Source organism: Haliaeetus albicilla, chromosome 17, assembly GCF_947461875.1.
Source record: "Haliaeetus albicilla chromosome 17, bHalAlb1.1, whole genome shotgun sequence".
Lineage (NCBI taxonomy): Eukaryota > Metazoa > Chordata > Aves > Accipitriformes > Accipitridae > Haliaeetus > Haliaeetus albicilla.
Window position 1 is genome coordinate 26,212,296 of NC_091499.1, and position 25,151 is coordinate 26,237,446.

Here is a 25,151-nt window from a genome sequence, read left to right on the forward strand (position 1 = left end):
ACAATATGTATGGTTGTTTTTCTCTAGAGGTTAGCACATTTGCTGTTTGGGAAGCCCCTTTAATTCCTCCACAGTCCGCCTAATGGCTTTCCTCCCTGACAAAATGCACTCTTGTTCTCCCGAGGTGAATTTCTTTAGATGTCAAAATCCTTTTTCCAAATGTAATTCTTGCCCAGCAAAACTGCTCTGTCACTTTGCCCTGGAGTCTGGCAGGATGTCTTTGTCCCCTCATCTTGAGTGTTTGCTTGGATGCCACTTACTCAGAGAGTGTGTGGCCAGGAGGACCTCAAGATCACCTTTTATGACCTCTTACACATCACAGGTCTCTGCATTTCACTGAGTTATCTCTGTATGGAAATGGTGTGATGAAACTGGAGGAGTGAAATGGCTCTTAGTCCAAGGGCAACTTCGCTCTTGTAAACCCAGTCCTCTCCTTGTCAGATTGTTGATTATCTGGCTTGCAAACGGGCTAATAAACCACCTCTGCTGTGAAGTGTGTCTCCCTTCCCATTTTAGGGAATCAGTCTCTAGTTATCCTCAGGCTAGCACTCCGAATTCACAATAAGGGACCTAGACATGTCGCTACCTCGGCAGGCAGGAGGGACATGGGCAAGGTTCATTCCTAAGGCAGGGAAACAGATGCTCCTAGACAAATAGAATGGCTACATCTGCTGCGTTGGTCCCCAAAATATTTCCCAAGTTGTGGGTCAAAGCGTCCCTCTGACCTGCTCCCTGAGTCCCCCAGGCAGAGAAGAGCCGTCCTTTGCAGCCTGGCCTTTCCAAGGTATCAGTCGGAGGAGGAATGCCCTTTGTATGTGGCAGGGAAAGGGTTTCCCAAGTGTAGGCACGAGAGCTAGGGATGATGCATGAGTGCACAAAGTCTGCAAGATTGAGGGTTTTTGTAAAAAGTACAGATAAGTAAAGAAGTAAAGCAATATTAGATTGTTATATTCCTCCTGAAAAGGACTTCTCAAGACTTGTTTCTTCAATCTCAAAAGGAATTGGTTTGATTTTTCACATCTGTGTATCATGTTTTCGGATTGCTGAACAGTAACAGGTTGAAAAGGGTTATTGGTGTTTCATGGAAGAACAGGATTGTTTAAAAAACTTGTTATTTCTGGACACGTAGAGGCACTTAAATCAGGGTATACTGTAGGCTGACATTTGATTATGTAATGAAGAAGGAGAGGAAGCACAGAAGAAACCAAATAAAAGTAATTGTAATGTGGTTTATTGAAAAGAACAACTGCATCAAAAATGCTATTGGGTTGTGCAAAAATAGCATCACAGGACTATTATGAGTTCATTTCTCTTTTGCTAGCAGATTAGGGACTTCTTCCTGCTTGCTTTTTCGGTACTGAATACCAACGAGGGAAATAACAGTCTGCCTCCCTGCACCTTCCTGAGCTGATGAGCTGTTGCTGCTTTCTTTTGCGATTCAGCTTTCTTTCCAGTCTGAAGTTTGAGTCTGTGAGTGACCTATGCTACAAGCAGGAAAGTTAATACGCTTCTTAATTAACCTCCGCAGGATTCATTTATTTTTATGCAGATTAAGAAAAGGACAAGTAGGTAAATGTCTGCAACTGTCTAAAAGCTACTGGTGACTGCATGGCTACTACAGACTGCTGAAATGATAGCTGCAGCAGCGAAGCAAGCGAAATCTTGAAGAAGAGGCAATCATATGTGGGACGGGAGCTCTCCCCATCCTCCTGCAGAGAAACCGAGCTATCCCAGATGTTCTGTTTCTGAACTGCTTGTGAACCTGGTACTATTGTAAGCTAAGGCATTCGCAGATTATTTATTGTACTTTTTATTGTGCCTTTGTTGCTCACCCAGGGTGATGGAAACAAATAAATTCTATTTAATTTTACCTTTTCTGTATTGTATAATCTATCTTTTTTATATGGACTCAGCTGCTTGGTCTCAGGCTCCAATGTTATTGCAATGTAATTCTCCCTCTGTATGTGTGTGTGTGTGTGTGTGTGTAAATATTCCCCTACAAGAGCGAAAATTATTTCAGTCAGTTGGTATATTCCCTCCTGCAACTAATGAGAAATATAAAATATTGTTACGGTGGATGTGAAAAATAGGCATTGTTACCCACAACCTCCCTCACCCCTTGTGTGAAGCAGGTGGGGTGTCTCACCTTGTTTGTGCCATAAGGGAGTGAGGAACCAGCGGGAGGAGCAGCTCTGTCTGCATGCCTCCATGCTCTCCTCTTGTTTTGTTAGATGCAGAGTTGCTGTCTAGGAACCGTACGTGGGCTGCGTGCTGAGATTCCCTACAGCTATGTTGCCTTTCCATAGCTGTTCATCCACCAGCGTATGCGTATGAATAAACACGCTACGCTCAGATTCAGAACTGCTGACTTCTCATCTCCCAAGAAGTTGACTTGTGAGGCTCTCATTATCTCTAACAACCTGGCGGGTGGCAACGATGGTGCTGAAATGGGACACTGGCGCGTGGAGGCTGAGGGATAACATGAAGGTTGCGCCGCTGTGCTCTACCCTTGCTTCTTTTTCTCGCAGTCAGCCTCACGTGTTGGAAGCTTGGCGCTTCTCTGAGCCTTTCTCAGGTGTTAAGAGGTGGCTGGAGTAGTTGGATTCTCGTAATAAAAACTTGCCTGAGAAAAGGCTTGGAAGGATTTTGAGTAAAGGGCTTTTGTGCAAACCAACACCTTGCCTCTGTGGCTGTTGCTTGTCCTCCAGAAGCACCATAACAAAGGCTGTCGCCACTGCCCTATGCAGCACTACGTGTAAAGATACCTGGACTACTTTTAAGTAAGGTAGGCAGAAGCGCTACAGCTTCAGGACAGTGCTCAACTCAAACTCACCGGACACATGAGTAACTCCTCTCTGGAACGCCATGCAGGAACAAGTGGGATAAATCTTGTCTCTGAGCTAACGTTGCCCCTGTGGTGTTGCAGTAGCGTGTACTAACAAAAGGTCTTCTCATTCCCTCCAGCTGCAACTATTTCATTCCAGGTGTAAAATCAAATACAAATGTAATATTTGATTTATTAATAATAACCAAGCAATGTTTATATCAAATAAAAAGATTTAATATAAATAAAATATTATGCCAAATATTAAAATTTAAATATTAATAAATCAAAGTATAATATTGATATAAATCAATCCGCAAATATAGAATAGCCATTCTGACAGACAAAAAAGAGATCATGACTCATCCTCTTGGTAGCCCTGGTGCTTGCTTGAGAAGCGACAGACCATGTCCAGTCTTGGCCAGAGCTGCTTCAGTACCTCAGTTTTCCCACCCCTGAAAAAACGTGACGGAAGAGGCTGATTGCCTGACTGAATCCCCACGACAAGCCAAACATCCTTGGGACTACAACACTCACAGCTGTTCCACATCTTAGGTGAGAGCTGGAATTGGGGTTTCTTTTCTTAGAGTTGTTCATCAGCTGGGGACCAAAGGATGCCGACAGTACTGCAGAAGAGCAATTTCAGCAATTCCAGGAGACTCAGCTGGAATAGGAAAGACTGAGTTCTAACTCTCTAAAATTTGGCTAAGCTGAGGTGAGAGCCCAAGTCCCCACATCCAGCATTCAACCTACCTGGAGATGGATGTGCACATCTTTAGAAGAATTTCTCATCTGTTGACACTGCTCCCCTGCTTATGGTGCCCCGTTTTCCCTCTAGTTACTGGTTAGCCTCTGGTCTCGCTGCAAGCCCTGCCAGGTCTCGAGTGGGGTCAGAGCACAGCTACAGCTACCCCCAGGAGAGGACTTCCCCACTTTTAGCTTAAGGACTGGGCTTCTGGCACTAGGATTTAGGCTTGAGCCAGGCCTCCGGGCAGTGCGTTAGGAGTCAGCGTGGCTGCTGTTGCAACAGCTTTGTGCACGTTTACGACAGAAATTCAAAAGAAAAAAAATGACCTGGTTCCCTGTGAACTCAGGTGGCCATGGAGAGGTGTTTTCGTTTTATTTATGGAGGACATTGGTGACCAAAAAGGCTGAGTCAGTTCAGCGCCTTCAAGAACCTGGGTTTAAGCTCATGTGACAATTTTGGAAAAACCTAGACTTAAAACCAGACTTAATGCTAGAAGGCAAAACACTTCTTCAGCGTAAACCACAAAAAGGAGTCATCGGACCAACCACTAGCATGTTCACCTGTTAATCAGGGGGATGAAATGCTTAAGAAAAAATTTGTTTTCACAGTTGTACAAATTCTAATCTTATCTTTTGGTAAAATTAATCCAGTTGAGTGTTACATTAATGAAGATGCGACGTGTCGTAGTTGAATGTCAACACACTGAGAAACAGCTACAAGGGAGCTGAACATGCTTAGCACTGTGTTTGAAACCAGGCCAAGAGTGCTCAGACTGCAAGGGATATTTAGCCACATGAACAGCATCTTGAGTAATTATTAAAACGTTAAAAAAACGCCATTCTCAATCAGTCACTACTGATTGTATGATGCAGTCAGTCTGCTGATACTACTAAACAGGATACATCCAGTGTAATTGTTCCTCTCAGTAATTTTGTCTAATCATGGAAAAAAACCAGCATGAGTGAACTGTAACATTAAATGCAGAAAGACATGGGATGGCATAACCCTACGCGTGCGGGACGATAGTGAGACAAACTGAAAAGTCATTGGAAGCAATTTTATTGGACACAGCAAACGTTTGGCATCGTACTCCTGATAGACCTGAGTGTGCAAGAAATCCATTCATCACGATGGCAGCAGGGCTGTCTGCACGGACCTACCGCTTCCCTCTACACTGGTAGAAAGGGGGGCTGCTAAATAAGGGGGCTGTCCTGAGGACAGGAGCTTCCTATGGCCCCCCCCCCATTTATCGGCAGATCCCAAATTGGACTTCAGGTATGCGTTCATTTGGTTTAATCAGTAGGAATAAAGTTAGACAAACACTGTTGTTCCGATCCACTCAGCTGTCAGATTAGTCTGAAATGGCCGCTGAGCACCCCGGAGCAAACACATCCCTTATCTAAACCCTCTCATACCGGCACAGAGAGTAGTTCCAGAATATTTGCAGTTGCCATCCAGCTGCAGTCTGGAGAAACGTGGAAACATTAACAAATAAGTGCTAGAGGTAGACGGGACAGCCTCAAGGCTGTGATTTGGGGGTCCTACGGCTGGGCCCGCATGGTGACGGCACAGAGCGGCGATGGCTGCGCCGGGCGGCTAGCCCTGCAGCGAACCTTGTCCCGCCGCGGCTGCGGACACTGCGGCTCGGGAGGCTCTGTCCCTTCCACTTCCATTTGCTGCCAGGGAGAATGAACCTCATCTTCTCTCCACTTCTGGAAACATGTGGTTGCCATGGGGGGAACAGGAGAGAGGAGAATCTCTTAGTAGCATAATCCGATTCAACTGAGGTTCGGCTCGCGCTGAAAACAGCTGGCTTTTTGCCCAGAACGGAGAATGAACTTTAGAGGATTTCGAGTGAGCGAGCCCCGTCTTCAAAAGCATTCCTCTGGTAGAGCCACACGCTCCACTGGATCTCATCTGAAGACCTGATAGACTGAGGCTGCTGAGGTACTCAGAGTAAACTGATGTATTAAAAATTAATGTCGGCAAACGGAATAGTTCCTATAAACAGCCACTACCGACCTGAAACCTAGTCATTAAAAAAAAAAGCAAGAGAAATTTCGAGTATTACATCTATCTGATTTCCCTGGGGGACACTCCACAGCTTTATAACCACATTTCCCCGCTTCTTACAAATGTTCCTCTCACCTTCATGGCTTTGTGTAAGGTTCAGACAAACAGGAATACAGGGGAAGAATCTTCGGCAAAAAGAAGTAGGGGGGGAACAATTGAACAGAAAAGGTGAAATTTCAGATTTATTTCGCTTACAGGACTTGGCAAAATTATCAGGTAACACGTTTCAGAGAGACATGATCAACTTAAAAGGTAGGTATACATTTTACCTCCTCCGAGCCTAATTCAGTTGTTAAAATGAAATATCTTACTCTTTAGCATAGGAAATATTAAAACCACGTTCGTTCCATTTCTTTTCAGAGAGACTCCCGTACTGGAAGGAGGCTTAACCCAACAGTGGAACAAGCCTTGCCCAACGTGAACTTGAAGCGTGCCGTCCCTACGAAAAACGTACGGCGCTCTGAACTTCACGGCGACCACCATCCCTCCCGCTGTCCCTTTGGTGCCTCCCCGGCATTACGCCGAGCACGGGGGGTTGTTCAGAGCCGTTTTTGATTTACGCTTTTTTCCGGCTCACAGGCCGCGAGGACAAACGCGTGCCGGTCCCTGGGTGCTCACGCCGTCCTGGCCAGCGGAAGAAGTGCCGTGTTGCCCAGCTGTGGCCAAGAGCCCACCGACTCGCCCAAAAAACCCACTCCCCAAACAACCCACCCCGAAACCGGCAACCGAACACCCCAAAAAACAACCGATGAGTATTCACCGGGGTGAAGTTCGGGGCGAAACAAGCGCTCTGGCCCCGGCTTCCCCCCCTCCCTCGCCCACCCAGCGCGGAGCTCAGCGGGCGGGGAGGCGGGGAACGACGACGACGACGACGACGACGACGACGACGACGGGACCCCGCCGTGGCCCCCGCCGTACCGCCGTTCCTCCGGGGGCGGCCGCCAACCCCGCCCGAGTCCCAGCGCCCCGCGGAGGCAGCGGCGGACGCTGCTGCTGCCGCCGCCGCCGGCGGCGGTGGCGGCGCCCCCTGGCGGCCTCGGCCGGCGGCGCGCAAGGGCGGGCGCCGCCACGCAGGGCTCTGAGGGGGGCTCCGCCGCCGTGACGGGCCGGGCCGGGCCGCGGCGGCAGCAGCGGGGAACAAAAGGGATCGAGGGCGGCGCGGCGGCGGCTTCGCCGAGGGGGGAGCGCACCGGCTGGGCGCGGGGGGTGTGAGGAGAGGGAGGAGGAGGAGGAGGAGAGAGAGGAGAGGAGGAGGAGGAGGAGGAGGAGGAGGGAGGGTCGCCCAACTGCTGCCACTTCGTCGACCGTGAGCGGCACTCGCTGGCGGCGGCAGCCCGCCCCTCGCTGCATGGCAGCCCAGTGAGGGAGGAGCGGGCGAGGGTCTGGCGCTGCCCGGAAGCCGAGGGAAGCCAGCGCCGGCGGCAGCGGCAGCAGCAGCAGCAGCGCCCGCCGCCTTCCCGCCGGGATGAGCCCCGCTCTCCGCTGAGGCGCAGCCCCGCCGCGATGCTCTCCCCCGAACGCCACCGCCACCACCGCCACCCCCCGCCGCCGCAGCCGCCGCCGCCGCCGCACCACCCGCCGCAGCCCAGCCATGTCGTGGCCACCATCGAGAACCTGCCGGCGGAGGGCGGCAGCGGCGGCGGCAGGAGCGGCATCTCCGCGCCCTCCTCCAGCGTGCGCCAGAGGATCAGGAAAGTGCTGAACAGGTGAGGGCCGGGGGGACGGACCGGGGCTCCGGCGGCGCGGACCGGCTCCCCGCCCCGCTGGGGCGCGGAGGTGCCGGGGGCGGCCGTCGGGGGAGCCCCGGCCCGGCCCCCTCGGCGAGGTGTAGCGGGGAGGGAGGGGGGTACGCCGGGGCTCAGGCGGGGCGGCTCGCTCGGCTGGGCTCCCCTCAGCTCGGCTCCCCTCAGCGCGGCTGGGCTCCCCTCAGCTCGGCTCCCCTCAGCGCAGCTCGGCTCCCCTCAGCTCGGCTCCCCTCAGCACGGCTGGGCTCCCCTCAGCTCGGCTCCCCTCAGCGCGGCTGCGCTCCCCTCAGCGCGGCTCGGCTCCCCTCAGCGCGGCTCCCCTCAGCTCGGCTGGGCTGGCAGCGCCGTTCCCCGCCGAAGCCGCTGGTGGGCGGCGGCGCGGAGCCTCCCCCCGGCCCATTGTTGCCTCTGAGGCGGCGGCGTGAGGCGCGGCCCCGGTCCGTTCCCTCCCCTCCGGTGCCGGTCGCACCTGCCCTGCCCGCAGGCACACCCCCGCAGCGGGGCCCCCCGCCGGCTTCGGCTTTCCCGGCCCGTCGCGGACAGGCCCGGGAGGGGGGCGGCGGGGAGGAGGGAGCCCACGTCCCCGCCGCCGCAGCCCGGCCGGTGGCGGAGGCGCCGCCGGGGAACTTGGAGCGCGGGCGGCGGGGACCGGGCGGCCGTCGTCCGCCCCGCTCCCCGTCCCGGCGGGGCTCCCCGCAGCAGCGGCCGGGCGGGGGTTGGTGCTGGGGGGATGCCGGGTGGCCCCGTGTGGGATTTTTGCCCGATTTCCGACCAGGTTGGCGCGGTGAGGGGGAAGCGTTGCGCTCTGGCTGCGGGAGCGGGATGTCGGCGAGACGGTCGCCGGTCGGTTCGGCTGTGCGTGTGGTCAGAACTGGCAATGCCAAGGAGAACTGCAGGGTCCCCGGGGTAAATTATTTCGCCGAACGCACAAGAAAACACTGGAACCATCTTACTTAAATCCTTTACGCCTCTCCTCTTGGCCGGTTGTTTCTTCCGCGCTGCATTTGATGAGGGCTGAGGTTTTTACTACGAAACAGAGTCTATCCAGAGCCTAACTGCACTTCTCCAGAAGGAGCCTCCAGGCTCCTGTCTGAAAAGCCAGCTGAAGCCATCACTTCTGCCTAATGACTTTTACGTGCTAAACAGAGCAGTTGCGGCGTTGTGAGCGGCAGTGGGATGGTGCGTACCAGTGTTGGCCTCATCGTCCCCGCTTTAGTTTTGGATACGTGCAATATGCATGAGCTACTAAGAAAAACAGCACTTCTGTCTGGATATACTAGTTTTGAAGGTGAAGGTCGCTGACCCTTTCAAGCTTTTAAACATTAGGAAATTATCGTTGTTGCTTTGTATCCTTGTTACAAATACCTGAAGGTATTTGTTTGCTCACAGATCATTGCTATTATATGCAGTTGATTAACTGTTACTATTCTAGGAGGATCCTCAAAAGCATCAGTAAGGGAGGAAGTACTTATCCTTTGTTATTCGAGCACGAGAAGGGTTGAAAAGAAGTCAAAACAAGTAAGAGCTGCTTCAGCTCAAACACAACACATTTTCTTGTACGTGTGCATTTGCAACTCTCAGTATAGTAAAATTCACTCAATTCTTCAACTCAACGGTCTATGTCATTTTAGGTGTCCCGTGCTTGCAAAATCCTGCTCGCCTTCTGCTTGGTCATCCTGAGATGTGTGTCAGTCCTGAAATAAGACACTAGAGAATAGAAGTTTTCTCAGGGGCAGCAAGAGATGTATAAAGATGTGGTGGGGGGATCAGGTACAAAAGCAATAGGTACTCCTGTTCAAGGGTGGTAACAGTGACCTCTGGGGAGCCATCACATTGGCCCCAGTCTTCTTGGCTAGGAGGTGTTGGATTAATTAATATCGTTCAAGCAGTTACCATGCTTGTGCATATATATATATATATATATATGACTGAGCCACAGATAAAGAGTCAAATCAATATTTATTGTTATAAATATATGATTGAAATGAGAATATCTAGAGGTTTTTTTGAAGGGGGAAAAGGATAGAAATTGGCTCTCGTGACCAAAGTTCAAATCTCTGTTCTGATTTGGAGACTTGAATCTAGAAATGAGATCTCCCATTGCCCAGAGGAGGACCCTAATGAGCAGCAGCCCAGTCGCTTTTTTGTGAACATGTTCTTTTCTCCTCCTCAAACGTGAAACGAGAATCAAATTTTTCCAAATTTATGTGATTTATGGAGAGTGAGAAGACCTGTTACTGTGGTGTTTAAGGCAGCCTTTGCTTTGTGTAAGAGAATCCTTAGACCATCCCAAAGTGTCTGTATCAAGGGAAATTTTGCCCGAGTTGGTTAGGTTTCCTTCAACTTTACATGGGAACTAATGACTTGGCCTGTGTAGCGTCATGGCTTTCATGCAACATTTCTGTTGATACAGTGACATGAATCCTGGTGCAGTGAAATGAATCTTGACACAATGTTTATGTTTTCATCATCTATGGAAACAATAGCCTGCAAATGTGTAACGGGAAGGAAGAAATATGGATGCCATATCCCTAAAGAAGGAGGAGCCCAGAACAAACCAAGCATTGGCTTCTTCAATTAATGTTTTTCTACTGGAAAAGGATAGCACTTTCTCTGTGCTCTCTATACTTTGTGTGCACCATTTACTTGAGACCCATTTGTGAAAGGTTCCTGATTGACTCATTGAGTTGACCTCATGGGGTTCTGTTTTCTGCTAGACAAAGTGGGGGCTCCTCAGGCAGATGAACAAAAGAAAAAGGTTGACAACAGCTGGGGTTGCCAGAAACCTGTGTAGCTGGGAGAATCATAGAATGGTTTGGGTTGGAAGGGACCCTTGAAGGTCATCTAGTCCAACCCCCCCTGCGATGAGCAGGGACATCTTCAACTCGATCAGGTTGCTCAGAGCTCTGTCCAACCTGACCTTGAACGTTTCCAGGCATGGGGCATCTACCACCTCTCTGGGCAACCTGGGCCAGTGTTTCACCACCCTCATCGTAAAAAATTTCTTCCTCATATCTAGTCTGAATCCACCCTCTTTTAGTTTAAAACCATTACCCCTTGTCCTGTTGCAACAGGCCCTGCTAAAAAGTCTGTCCCCTGGGAGGGATCAGACTCCAGTATGGTCAGGGAGGAAACAAGACAGCAGGAGAATGGGGAAACCTCAAACTGGCAGAAACTGAGCATAATTTCTCTCTTACCTTATATGTAGTAGTTTGGTCACCCAGGCACTTGGTGATTCCTGAATTGCCTTTGAAGGCTTCTCTTAAAATTTACAAGCTCTGGAAACTTATTTTAACTTCACCTTCCAACCTCTCCTCCTTGTTCACTCAATAGATCCCAAGGTAATAGAGAAACACTGGAACAACCCCTCCAGGGTGTTTGAGAGAGAACATACTGAAAGCAGAGCTGGTTGACAGTGAAAATCTATTTCAGTGATTACAGCAAACACTGCACTCTGTGAAAAAGTTGGCTGTAACAGAAAACCAAGTAAAACACAAAACTGAAGGGTCAGAATCATGGAGGACTGGAGATGCTCAATGAAATTGCGGGATTTACTGGAATAGTTTGGATATAAATTCTGAGCTGCCAGTGATGGTGAACAGGACCTGCTGCAACAGGAACAAGCTTCCTCTTATCCTTGAAGTCCAGAGAGGATGCCTGTGAATTGCCATTGCATTAAGGGGAAATGTTGTGGTGATTACCTACTGCGAATACTTTCCTGGACCTGTGACTCACACCCGTGGTCCATGAATCCCAGCTGCAGGGCCCTGCCTGGTGCCTTCCTTGTGACATTTGCTGAGCAGGTGTCCCTGGCTGACCTTGCCCTGCTCTGTTGCAGGGGAGAGAAAGAATAATGTTGGCTGCTTGCTTGCTTCCCTACAGCCTCTGCGAAGCCAAAGTTGGACTCCACCAACTCTGTCTGCTTGTGGAGGACCACTTAATAAGCAGTGACTCACCTGCTCCTCATTGCCTCCCACCTATAGCGGGAACCAAGAAAAAAAGGAGAAAATCATGAGGTTTGGAATTCTGTGGTTCTCTGTGCCTCCAACACGGCACCTGCGTGTTTCAGATACCTGTTGGTAGGTCTGAACTCGCTCTGTCTGGCTGTATCCCAGCACAGAGGGGTGGCTCATCTCCCTTCCTTGCACTCTCCGGGTGACCCTAAGGGTCGAGAGCAGAGAATCACCTGCCAAACATTGCCTGTGGCCCCTGAAGCCTTTTGAACTAATTTACAGGTCAATCTCATGTTGGGAAGGCTGGTTATCACCACTTTAGAGGAACTGGACAGAGAAAAACATTGCTGAAACACAGGGGCTGAAACATGCCAAATGATCTCTTTGGGAGATTCTTGCAAATTCTTTATCTAAATGAGAGCCAACAAATGAGGTACCTGCTTATACATGGACATTATCTCTGTAGTCCTAGGCACCAGGACAAGGAGGGAAAATGAACTTTCTGCAAGGAAAATGCGTTAATATCTTTAGATACTATGACAAAGTTATTTTACCTAAGCAAATGAGATTATTCCAGGAAACAAAAAATACCATAGCCGCGTCAATAAACTCAGGTCTCCAAAGTCACGTCTAGGACCCTGCTATTGTATTGCTTTCCTTGATGAGTCCTTTTTTAGAAAGCTGGATGGCACATTCTGGGTTTACCCACTTCTCTCTTTTAGTACTTTCTTAAGGAATACTTGCTATAAAATCTAGCTGTGCCTTATCTTGCTGTTTCAAGGATGTCTTCCTATGCTTTTTCTTGCTCTCTGTTGCTAAATGGGACTTTGTATTTTTCAGAAGTTTCCTAAAAATCATATCAGAATGTCAGAGACATATTCAACTCGATATCAGAAAATGGAGTAAGAGTAATTTCAGGTACTCAGTCCCATGCCATCTTTTAAACAGCTTTGTAGTTATGTTCTCTGCACTAGTGAATTGCAAAAGCTTTCTCTGGAGCAGTGCGAGTCTCTCTCTACTTCTTTGCTCACTTATTCACTTTATCAGATAAACTTTAGCCTTGTGCATAAAGCCGGTGTATGGTCTAATTAGCACTACCTTTCTTAGGAAAAGGAAGAAAAAATAATGCTGCTAATAAGTATAATTCATTAAGTTAGGCAGTGATTTATTGGGCAAAATTACATGAAGAAAAGCAATTTGGATTCTCCTTGTCAGAAAGCCTGGTTGTCTGGATACAGTCTGAGTAAAACTTTTGCCTTTTTAGTATGTTACAGGCCCAATGCATCCCTGATAATGAAGTTGAGGAAGAATTTGGCCCACTAGCTGACTAACTTTGAACTTGAACCGTGTGTCAAGGCTACTAACTCTTCAGAGATGAGAGCTGTTTAAATGACAGTGCAAGTATCAAAAGCTATAACCCAATGTTTTTTTTTTTTTTCCTAATAACGCTTATCCACACAGTAAATCAGACAGAGGGAGTTTATGTACTAAAAAGAACCTGAAACTGAATAATAATGAAATTGAGTCAACGTATTTCATTGCCCCAAAGCAATAACATCTTTCAGTTGACTGATCAGAGAGGCAAACAAACCAAATAATTTATGGCATTTTTCCTTAATGAAAAGCAAGTCAAGGATCAAAGATATCATATTTGGAATCCAAAAAAAGAGTGACTGTTCATAACCTTCAGTTGCTTTGCTTTCTTCTTCAAAACAAAAGGATTGGCTTCCTTTGGGATTTTATTCTTAAAAAGTACAAATAGCTTCTCAAAGTCCACCCAGAATAACAGTGACTGTAGAAGAATGAGTCTGAGCCCAATTCAGATAGCTGTAGCTCTCCTTTTAGGTAAAAATATTTATACCATTCTGAAATAAGTCAAAGCAAGTGAGTTCAGAGCATAGAAAAAGCAACTAGGTTGGCTTTCTTGTACCTGTTAGTATTATTGTTTTTGATCGGGGAAGTGGGAAGGTCCTATCTGCCCGTAGGAAGGCATCCTGGCAGAGGATATAGAAATCAACTGATGTAAAATTGTCCGCCGTTTCCTTTTCTCATTAGTTTACTTGTAATCGCCATTTTGAAAGCAAGTGACCTCTGTGTATTAGCTATGTTCCCGATAATATGGGTGCATAACGGAAATACCTGTAAAACGAGAGGAAAAAATGCTCTTCCTCTTCCCTCCAAAAAGCTTATTTCAGTGAAGACACACTTACTGGCATGGCATAGTACACTTAAAATGCTTTGATTTCGGAGTGAAGATGAGCTAAGGTACGTAAAGCTTCCATGTTGCTGCTGTGGCCGGTACTGGAAGTCTGTCCAAGTGTGGTTTCAAAGCATCTGAGCGTGGTTTCCTAACAGGTTTCGGAGTCAGAGTTGGAAAGCTTTGTCCCCCTTGCCTGGCTTTTTTTTGCTCCTGAGAATTTGCAGCTTAGGAGATACAAGCCTTGCTGGTCCTATTCTGAAACAGGAATTGTTTGGAGTGATTTGATACGGTAAGTGCCCTGTAATCTAAACCCGACTGCCCACATACTGATCGGGAATAGACTTTCCCTAGGAGAGGCAATTTGGCAAGGCGAAATACGTGGGTGTCTTCTGTCTACCTATGACATTCAGAAGGCCGGTACTTACTGGGTGCCTGTCTGTAAGTGGGAATTTTTGACAGTGGCTGTGCCATGGGCTTTGGGAAGGGGTTACTGCCTCTTGAACTAGGGGGGTTTCAAAGGAGCAGCACTGTAAATGGCTCCATAGAGAAAGCTGGAGGAATGGACAGAGTGGCTCTTATGGGATGGACAGAGCAGCTTTAATGTGCTAATGAGGGGAAGGCCAGATGCCAGTAGTGATCAGAAGGGCTCTTTGTGGCTCTGTCTCTTTGGGGATGGCTAGAGTCTCTGTCCTTATCGGTTGTTTCTGCAGGCAGAGGGAAACACTGGGGCTATTAGTGAGGTGTTCCCTTCCTTTAAGTCAGCAGATAGCCTTACAGATCAGCACTGGAATACTGATTAGGGCTAATAACCAGGAAAGCTTAGGAAAAAGAACTTGCTGAAGAAGCTCGACTTTAAAAAAACTATAAAAATAGCCCTGCAAACCCAACAGCAACAGAAGACTCATGCTCAAAGCCTTGTGAGCTGAGCTCAAACTAAGCTGAAATCACTTGTTGCAAGAACAGCTGTATGGGGACTCATAAATTGCTATGACTGTAAAGTGTGTAAGTATTGGTGGTTGTGAAATTCATGTTGTGAACCACCTAATCTACCTGTCTGTGCTTATTTACGTCTGTCATCTGTCTCTCTGGGATTTTTACTGAAAACACACCAGTTTTGAAGCTTGTCTTTCAGCCTTCTCTGACTTGGTTTCTCTTGTGACTTAAGAAACCATTTCTTCAATACGTATTCACTCTCCGTCATTTTTCTCAGAGACACCAAATGATTGAGGTAGCAGGTTTGACTCCCATGCATCACATTCTCTTCGGTACAGCTGGAACTAAAGAGCAAGAGGCAGAGGAGGGAGTGTCCCCATAGCCCAGCTGAGCTCGGTGAGAGCATCTGTGTGGCAATACTGTGCCGTATTTCTGCAGGGAGTGTACCTGCTTTTTGGGATGTGCCATGATACATGGTGCTAGCCAAATAATTTCCTACATGGGGTGGATGACCACTGATCTCACCAGAAAGGTCTGTCCACAAATGATGCCATGTAGGTGCCACTGTAAAAAATAGTGACGCTTATTAAGCCAGCCTTCTGTTTGTAGCTGATATAGTAATTTTGGCCCTGAATTTTGATTTCCCCTTGGGGTGGTGGTGAGTTCCTTCCTTACAGTGCCTTTTCCCATAGTGATGCGAGGGGCCGTGCTCCACCTTCAGATAGGTCTGACCTGTGGCAGCATGTAGGAACTTAGGAGCCGGATAGCAAATCTTCTTTTTTGCTGTAGCTTTTTTTCCTGTCAGAAAACGTAGATGAGTCAAAACCTTGGCAAGAAGGATTGGATTTTCTCAAGACTGCATGTGCAGCAAGGTTTCTTATGTCCAGACTAGATTTTTTTGGATGGAGAGCGAGTAAGACTTCATGGTAATCTGGTGATGGGAGTACTTATGTAGGAGACTAGGTTTAACTCTGCTTTGCTGCATCCCTGAGGGCTGCTGTGAACTCATGGACTGTGAGGTTCTCTTGGGATGAAGAATTTCAAAAGGTCATGGTTTTGTCCTAATGCAAAATGGGAGAAGTTTTGAAAATTAAAGGTTTGGAACTAGAAGATGCCTTTTTTGCCCAGCTCATCTCCCAAGGCATTTCAGACTTCAAAGTGTCCATTTATGAAAGCACACTATGCTTGAAACAGATTGCTGCATCTCTAATACAGATAAATGAGGTAATTTATGTCCAGTAGCAAGACCATAATTATTGCCTCCCGAGCCCTGGTGTTAATTGCAACCTGTAAGCCAGTATTAGCTGATGATGGAATGAAAACAAAATTTGAAACATTTATAGTGATGGCCATTAGTTTACGTAGCCCTCTCAGGTGTTAGTTTGTGAAAGAAACTGTCGTGCATGTGTCCAAAAGCCTGCTTCACTGTCTTTTATTGGGCTGCATTGATTTTAAAATGATGCTGTCTTCTGTGCCACATTTGTTCTCATTAGTTTTCTCAACTGGCAAGTGTTTTAATGTGACCTGACTTTTTCTGGTTTCCATTTGGTCGAAATGGAAAATGAGTTAAGAGGGGACTAAATGTTTCCCCCTCTTTGGTGAAATGGAGAGGAAGCCACCGGCAGCGTGGGAGGGAGATACCAGAGTCTGTTCCTGCTCTGATACCTCTTCATCAACCTCAGCGAAGGGGAAGAGAGCTCCCCAGCTCCACTCCTGGATCTCTCCAGCCTAATAACTAAAATCCTGATCCTTAATGTAGCCTTGGGGCTGCTAGCTCAGATCCTTTCAGTGGAAGGGGGAGTTTGAGGGGGAATGAGCTGAATGAGGGTGGTAAAGTAGTGGAAGAAGCAAAGTAGAAGTGGGGGGACTTCTCTCTGCCTTTTTTTGAAGAGAGGAGGTAGATGTCTAACTCTTCAAGAGGAGGCCTGAAGTGAGTCACTGACAGGTAGGGGCCTAATGCTTCAAGGGGGGTAAAGGCATAAGCTGTACCCTACCCTATGCTTTCTGTTTTTTACCAAGATTTGGATCTTTGTCTACCCAGGTGCCTCGGTGGCTATCCCAGGGTGCAATATTCTTCTTCTGCATGGATCTTTGCCTTTTTTCCCCCTAAGGTGATGAGACAAATGCTGGAAAATGCTTAATAAAATGAAATTAATTACCTTGTGATTATTCTAAGCCCAGCTATTTTATGGAGTTTATATAGCTCTGTGTTTTCAGTAGCTTCTGCAGTCTGATTTGGGCCATTTACCTTCTGAAATAACTTCTTACTAGAATGCAAGCGCCGTAATGAAACTGAGTGAGTGTTTCTTTCTTGTTGCTCCTTTCCTTTTCTCTCTCTGCTGCTGCTACAGATATTAAATGCTTTTGGTTATGTTTTTTTAACTCCCTGCTGCCAATATATTGAGGTCTGTAGGGACTGTCCTGGGCAGACTGAAAGTGAGGAAGGACAGCAAATAGCAAGTAGGTTGCGAAGAGTCGAGCAGGGAGCTGGAAAATATTTTAGTGGGTATGGGATTTGATACTTGAAGGAAATACAACTTTAATATTGTAGATATAATTGTCATCAGGCTGATACGAGGATTAAGTACTGTCAGGCAGAAAAAGTTTCCCAGCTTCATCTAACATGGTGGGGAAAAAGCCAGCACCCAAATGTATGTAATGATCAGACCGAAGTGCCTCCTTTTCCTGTGTGACCTACCTGATATGCACAGGTAACTTCCAGTCAGATTTTGGATACCTAACTCCCACTGTTGGGTGCCTGGTGTGCTGAGGGGGATGCTTTGTAGAAAACTGACTGTTTTTCTAGAATTTAGAGATCACCATTTGCAGAAGCGTGGTCCGGCTCATCCCAGAATGGACAACACCTGTGCATAGCCCTGGAGACCTTGCTCTGTTGCATCCTCTTCAGGTTCTTCTACCAAAGCTGCTTTGCTTTGATTTAGTGCTCACCAACATTTTTTTGACAGTCTACTTCAGTGGTTTTCTGGGTCCAGTTTGTGGCGGGGGGGGCGGAAATCACATCTTTGAAGAGATTCACTAGAGTCTAGGACATTTGGAGGACTTAATCTAGAAGCACAGGAGCAAGGTGGTGTGATGTATGAAGGCATCGCTTACTGGCATTGAAAAGGAAAACTCCAGGTTTTCTCTCATTTAAAGAAAAAGGTGACATCTTATCAGAACAACCGTTTGGTAGCAGAAACACACTCAAGGAGTGAGGCGGAGTGGTCAGGGTGAGATGCAGTGCCATGCAGTGGTTGGAGGGTTGCCAGAAGTGGAAGAGTTACGTTCCATCTATATTAACGAAGTGAAATCTCTGGGATTCAGACTTTCTCCTGCCCTAAAGAGGTTGCTTGAGTTTAAGACACCAAATAATTCCCTAATAATTCACTTGAAAAAAGGACTCTGTGTGTGTGTGTATGTGTAAGTATGTGAGATCTTTTAGGATGAACTACAAGTTAACTCAAATTTAACATCCCGTTATAAATAAATAAATTCTAGCACATTCTAACTTGCAGAAGAATTTCTGTTAAATGTGATGTCTGAAATTGTTCATACGTATCGATTTGGTAGGTATTACCGTGTTAATGGAACTTATTATTATTCAGCTAGATTAATTTATTAGATTTATTCCTACATTTTTACAACCTATAGATGTATTGAGAAATGAGCCCATAGAATCAATACCAATTTCTTTTCTCATTTATGAATGGTCTTACTAACATCCAAAATATCGTTGCACTGGAGAGTATTTAGCTGCATGCACTCTGACAATTTTAACTTTGTCTTTCTTCTTTGTCCTTTAGTGATTATTTTCTTCCATGTATGTGGGCTCTGTTTGAGCAAAATGCCATGCATGAAGCATCAAACGAGTCAAGACCATACTCTAGTCATTGGGACTAGTCAGCAACTTAAGTGTTTGTAAGATTAGGGCTCTGAGACCAGACCTAATCTTTGGGATGGGTTTTGGCTGCCGTTCTGTGTGGGAGGCCCAAATTGGGAGAGGGAACAAAGGTACAAATGTAACTTATAACTAAGTGGCCTACCCAGTGTTGTCCTTTGAGCAGCAGCCATGTGTGCTTTTATCTTTCAGAAGCAGTGGTGTTTGACTGAGGAGCCGTAGCAAAGACCAGCCAAAATGGGCAACTGATGTGGGGCTTGTTCACCTTCTTCCAGAGCATAAGCATCAGACAGGACCTGCTTGAAGGCTCGCAGTGGGAAGTGAGGGAGGTGGGGGCCAGAGCAAGTATGGGGGGAGAAAGCTATTTGGTCACCTCTGCCCACGCTGCCAGTTCAAGACTGATAGACAGCACTGATGGTAGGGAGAGATCGGTCTTCAGGCAGTCCTAACACCGGCATTTCTGTTCCCATCGCAGCGCCAGTGGTGCTTGGAGATACTATCCTTCCTTTCTTTGGATGGACCAGAAATGTTCTGTAACTCTCAGGAAGAGAATTGCAGAGACCGGTTGACCTCAGCCCAGCCTTTAAATCCAATCCAAAGCAGCTCACCAAACGTTTCTGTGGAGAAATCTCCAGCAGCTGCAAGTGCACAGAGATAATGTTTCATCCAGTAGTCTGGAAGGTGAAGCTCCTTAAAACTAATGCTTCTCCAGCCAGCTTTTCTTTGTTGTTTTCCAGTAAAAGTTGCTGTATCCACTTAGTATACTGCTCATCTCACTACTTTTTGGTCTGTACTTAACTGTTGCTACTGTAGCTGCTGCTAGTGCACCACTGCAGTTGCTGGGTATTAAAAGCTCAAGCCTTATAAACAAAAAACAGTGGGCACAAAAAGACCAGTCAGGTGATAAAGGGAAACTAAGGGGAAAAAAACCACCCACAAAACCATCATATATAAGTATGACACAGAAGTAGGCATCAGAGTTAGAAAGATGGGGAGATGCCCTGTGAATACTGCCTGCCCAATTCAGTCGTGGAGTTTGGGACGAAAGCCAGAGCGTGATGATTTGTGCCATCTTGACTGTGCTCGACTAAAGGTTACAGGAGAGCTGGTGGACAAAAAGCATCTTGACCAACCCTTGCAATGAAGGGCAGGGAGGGGTGGACTTTAGCCTGTTTTGTTTTCAGGAGAAGCTTGTATTGCAGCAGCAGATGAGGGGAAGGATTGGGAAGAAGTTACATAAGGTAGCTCCTGATTTACAGTCCAGGATTGGACACCGATTGGTTTTTCGGCCTTGGGCAAATCTCTCAACCTCCCTGGGTCTGGTTCAGCACCTGTAAAATGGGGATAATTAAACTTAACTACCTGGAAGAGTTGTTGATTAGTTAATGCTTGTAAAATGCTATACAGTGCTATAAAATACAGCGTAGTACTCAGAAGCATCTGGTCTGCAGTTACTGTAGTGCTTCTCTGAAACTTTATGGGCAAACGTTTGCCAAGAAACAAAATGAATAATGTGCACAATACATGTAGGCTTTGGGAGACAAGGGGGTGGCATGTTTTCAAAGGTGTCTAACTTCCCGGAGGTACCTGCTGTCTGAATACAAGGGGAGGTTTCCCGAGAGCACCTGCAGTGGTATGGCACCGAAACTGGTGTTGGATGAGGCTGGGACTGCAAACGGGGGCTCTGGCAGGTGGCAGAAGAGCTCCTTGCTCCAATCCCAGCTACTCCTTCTTATTCTTGTCCCTGTCCCCAGCCTCTTCCCCCTGTTGTTGTGCTGGTGGAGCTGTTTGCATGGTGGCATGGAGAGCCAGGTTGGTGGCTTGATTCAGATGGGGCAAAAAAATGGAAAAGAGTTTCTGTTGTTGTTGGTTTGTATTTCCAGATGGATCTTCTCTCCAGCGTAATTTATCATGTGGCTACAAATACATGGACTAGCACAGTGAAGAGGCTGGTACAGGGGTGGGCACAAGTGTCTGGAGAGAAAGCAGAGCAGGGGCTGTGGAAGCTCTCCTGACACTGGAGATGATGCCACAAATGGTGTTACCCAAACACAGAAGGTGTTGCCATCACAGGGGTTTGAAGATGTGTTAATGAGCTAACCTTCCTTCCTGCTTCCTAAGGGATGTTACACTGATTTCATTGGAGACGTGCATATGGCAGCATAAGAGAGATTGTTTGGTGAAGAGCTGATCCTGGCTGAAGCTCACCACACTGTGTGTGAAATTCTGCTAAGAAGGGGGAAGGAGCTAAAGATGTGCTAGAGATGAGCCTGTAATAATTTCTGAGATTTGCATCTTGACACTATTATTTGGGATACTTACGACATGAATATATGGCACTATGTGAACAATGCATATGCACACACACATATTGATTTGGTTTAATAGGAGACTGTAAAAATAAAAAAAAGCTGGTGGTGGTAGGAAACCATTTCCTTATCAGCCACTCCTGAATTAATACCTAGAAGTTGTTAGGAGAGGGTAGTGAGTTACCAGATGCAAAGATTCACCTTTTCAGCCATTTTACAGAACCAGGCAAGATAAATGTGAGCTAAGGCTGAGGAATGAGTTTGTTCTTAAGTCACAGTTTCACGAACTGCCAAAAGGAGGTCTCACTTCTGCCTCTTCCTTGCTCCTGGCCAAATTGCTCCTTCTGCTTTTGCTAAGCCAGATCTGGTTCCTGTCACATCTCACAGTCATCTCACTAAAATAGCAGGGAATTAACCTGGCTGGAAAGGGTGGTTGTTGTTGCTGGGTCTTTAGCTAGCTTTTGATTAGACTAATGCCTGGACTGATGAAAGGAAGGAGCCTGTGAGCAGGGAACAGGGAGGAGCAGAGGAAGTGGGGAAAATAGGGATTGGAGGTAAAAGAAACTAGAAAGAAGGAAGGGAACATGTCTCTTTCTATGGTCACAAGCTTTTTATTTGGCTCATCTGTATTGTAATACTGTGCCTGAGCTAACTGCTTATTGCCAGGGTTCCTTAGCTTCCTGCTGTCCTGCCCTCTCTCTTGTTATAAATCCTAGTGCTGAAGTTCCTGAGAAGAGCAGTGATGACCCCAGGTGAGATGTGGTGGGTGTGGACAGATGATAAACAGTCAGCTGTAGCCAATTCCTCACTTAAATAGCGGGGAAGTGATGTGATTGTACCCAGGGAGGAAAAGGAAGGCAGTTTATCCCTGATAATGTTTTTTTTTTCTTTCCCCACAATAACTAAAAACAGAGGTGCATGTTCAGTAGGTCTAAAATCATTGTATCTATCTAGTGTGTGGTAGTGCCCCTGTGGGCTTTAAGACTCACTTCTGTCTCTGGCAAGGCATGCAGTAACTGCTCTGTTGATGATTAGAAAAATAGCAATTGATCAGTGGCCACTGAACAGGTTTGTCCTGCTTTCTGTGATAGCGTGTGCTGTATTACAGCCTTCTATACAGTGCACTGTGAATAGCTGTTTTTATTTTGCTGATGTGACCTTGGAGGCCTATTGCCATATGCTAGTCTCTCTTTTTCTTTTCTGTTTTTCCCTAGAGCCAGCAGCCATGCGCTTGCTTTCCCAAAAGCCATGCCTTTGAGGGAGCACTCTGGTCAGCAATCCCATGGCTTCAGTTATTGAAAGTATTTCTTAAGAGCAAAACATCCACCAATTTGATCACCTCTGGAGTGGTCACAGCAGGGCTCCTTCTGGGTAGGCAGGTTGTGTTGATGTAGAAAGGCAGTTTTCTGGCAGCGTTTTTTTGTAAGTCCTACTTCCCAAATCGATCCTGTATCATCCTAGCGTGCTGTTATAGTCTCCCTTGCCAGTACTGTCGTGGAGAGGTGCTGCACAGTTCCGATGTATCGCTTCACAACACCCTCTCCTCTCCTGCAGCAGGTAAAGCTGTTGTATTTAGAGCACCAAAAGCACAGGTGGACAGAGGTAAGGAGAAAAATGGGTATTGTAGATGATAAGCATAAAACAGTATGGCTGTATGCTGTGCCTGGAGAGAAATACGGGATTAACGAATTCAGACAGAGAGCATCTCCTGTTGCTCGGTCCATCATTGTGATCCTATTGAAAAAAGATGGAAGTGATAATAGAAATTCCAGATCAGGGCCTAAAGCCTTTTTAGGTTGTGACTTTCTCTTAAAAAAAAAAAAAAAAAAAAAAAAAAAAAGGGGGCATTGCGGTGTATCCAGCTTTCAGCATATATGAGGTTGTGCTTGAGTTTCTCGGCAAGTTATTTTTATGAGTAGTGGTAGATGACCACTTTCTGATCCCTGAAGTGGAATTTTAGGAGGTTTCACTTTTATGACTCAGGTCAGAGGGTTGTGTTTCTGTCCAGATGAGGAACTGAATGTGTCATTGTTTACAGGTCTGGGTGTTATCAGTATTTTTTTGTGACAGTGCTGAAAGCAAGTTTGACCATGGGACAGCTGTGGTATTTTCCTTTCTTTCTGGCTTATGCTCCAACGCAGGAGTTTCTCTGGTTTGTGTTTCCCCTCTACCCCCTGGATTACTGTCCAATACCAACTCGGATTGTTTGCTGGGGCTGATCTTGTTTTGGGGAAGCTTAAACCACTTAAACCACGCTTAAACCAATGTATTGCCACATTCCTGCTCTCAGTTAAAGCTTTAACAGCTTGTAAATAAATGTAATCCAGGTTGGTATCTAATTGATGGTGGGGGGGGGGAACACTGATAATCCCACATGTCCCACAGGCTAGTCAAGCAATCACATTCAGACTGGGAAGGTCTCTATTAGTAGGAACACAGGCTCTGTTGTTTTTTTGTTTTTTTTTTTTAAGAAAAAAACAAAACCCAACAAAAACTCCAGTAGTGCCACAGGGCACTGTACAGCAGATCATGGTTTGATACCAAAATGGGTGAGCAGGAAGCCAGGGAAGAAGCTTCCAGGTAAATTCTGCCAGTGCTTGAATCCCAGTTGTTGGTAGTGGAGAGGTGCAACACAACAAAAGTCTCCATCTTATTTTGTCTCTCTGTGTGTCTAAGTATGTTTCTGTGGCATAGAAATAAATTGTCATGGAGGGAGGAAGGACGGACCTGTTTCCTTGCCTTTTGGATGTTCCTAATGATTATGGCTCTGCTCTGATTTCAGGTAGGCAGAGATTGCCGTGTGGCTTGCAATGAACTAGCTTGCATGTGTGGATATGGTATAAACACATTAATTGTTTTTATAAATGCAGTGATGGTAATGTACTGAAAGAGGTGGGACATCTGTTTTGTATGAAAGACTTGTGGTATGAGTGCAGCCTCCCTCCAAAGCACCAGCAGCACCATAGTTGCAAGATTTCCTGTAAAGGAAGGGGGAGTATGGGCAGAGTCCCCCATCCCCAGTGAAGAGGGTCTATTATAAAGGATTAATTGCGCCCAAACAATGCAGCCCCTCGAGGAGCCCGTCACCCTTTTGAGATGCGTGTGTGGGTGAGAGGGCACGCTGCAGTCCCTGTATCCCAGCCCAAGTGCGTGTGGTGGGATGCCCTGGTTGCCATAGCAATTAATCGCTGCTTTTAAGGGCTGGTGTCGACTACAAATCCCCATGAACTGTCTGGAACACTAGTTAAAGTTGCTTCTTGGGCACCTTCCTATTTGATTTTACCCCAAAAGATGGGATGGAGAGGTTTTTTTTTCTGCTCGTGAAAAAAGCCAGAATAACTTGGTATTGGTTGTTGGACTGGCTTTCACCTTCCTCAGTCTGCTGACACACAGGGAACTTTTGTGAAGAGCAACTGCAAAATAGATGGGCATGTGGTGGCTTCCAGCTCTGTGCATTCGCGTGACCAGCAGATTGTGAATGCCTGGGAAATGTAACAAGCGTAGCCTTTGAGAGGTGCGCGTGGTTGTTTTTTTTTAATTTGTTATCTGAAGGTTTACACCAGATAATTAATGTCTATGTCTTTGGCTTTTTCTTTGTGGCTTAAAAAGAACAATGGGGAATTACTGTGCTGTTTGTATCAATTTATATAACCATGATGGAAATGAAAACCAGCTACAGCAAGACTGTATTTGTCTGTTTGCATAGGTAATGGGAGAGAAATAAAAGATGTTTACTATGTCATTATTCCAGAAACCTGAACAGTGGTGAACACAAATACTTCTTAAAAGTCTTCCTGTAGGTTAAAGCCCTGTTCATTTGAAAAGCAGTCTTAATTTCCTCAGTACATTATTAGAATGGTTGGAATATATGTCCAGAAGTTTGAGAAGTTTTTTTGTTCCTTGGAGGCATTAAAGTCTCTGTTACCTTTAATATTGCTTCTAAGAAACAAAAACCACCGAAAACAAACGCCATAAAGGGAAACAAGCTTAAAGGGATAAGTTGTCAAATGCGCAATATTCTCTCTTAGCCTTAAACAAAGGGATAGGTACGATTCAGCACAGTATTTTTTTTTTTTTTTTTAGTGAATGTCACCTTGATACATACGCACTTGCATACACAACATATGTGTGTGGAAACTTGCTATTACTTTTACTGGAGATAGTGGGTAAGTTGTTGGCATTCTCTGGTATGCCAGATCAGAGTCAAACGTTGTGGTAAAATAGATTAGGTAACTTTGATTATCAGTAACGTTAATAGTTGTGCACACCCAGTGCATGCTATATATTCTGGTTTTGGGTGATTAGTCCCACTAGTCACAGACTCAGGAATATACAATTTACAGGACTATAGGAACATGTTACTGGCTTGCTCTATTTCTGGTATTTCAGTACTTGAGGAGCATCAGGTGCTACTGTTGATAATTAAACTGTGGCTGAAGAAATAGTCCCGTTTCCTCTGATGTATGGC

The 25,151-nt window shown here is 46.4% G+C and overlaps 1 protein-coding gene across 1 annotated transcript in view; it reads left to right on the forward strand.

Moving 5' to 3' along the window:
* The first annotated feature begins 6,896 nt into the window (after positions 1-6,896).
* SLC35F1 (solute carrier family 35 member F1) overlaps positions 6,897-25,151 on the forward strand; it is a 255,373-nt gene continuing 237,118 nt past the window's right edge. Inside the window, exon 1 of the mRNA XM_069805117.1 lies at positions 6,897-7,351. Coding sequence (XP_069661218.1) covers positions 7,149-7,351 — 203 coding nt within the window. The 5' untranslated portion in view covers positions 6,897-7,148. The remainder of the gene's footprint in view (positions 7,352-25,151) is intronic.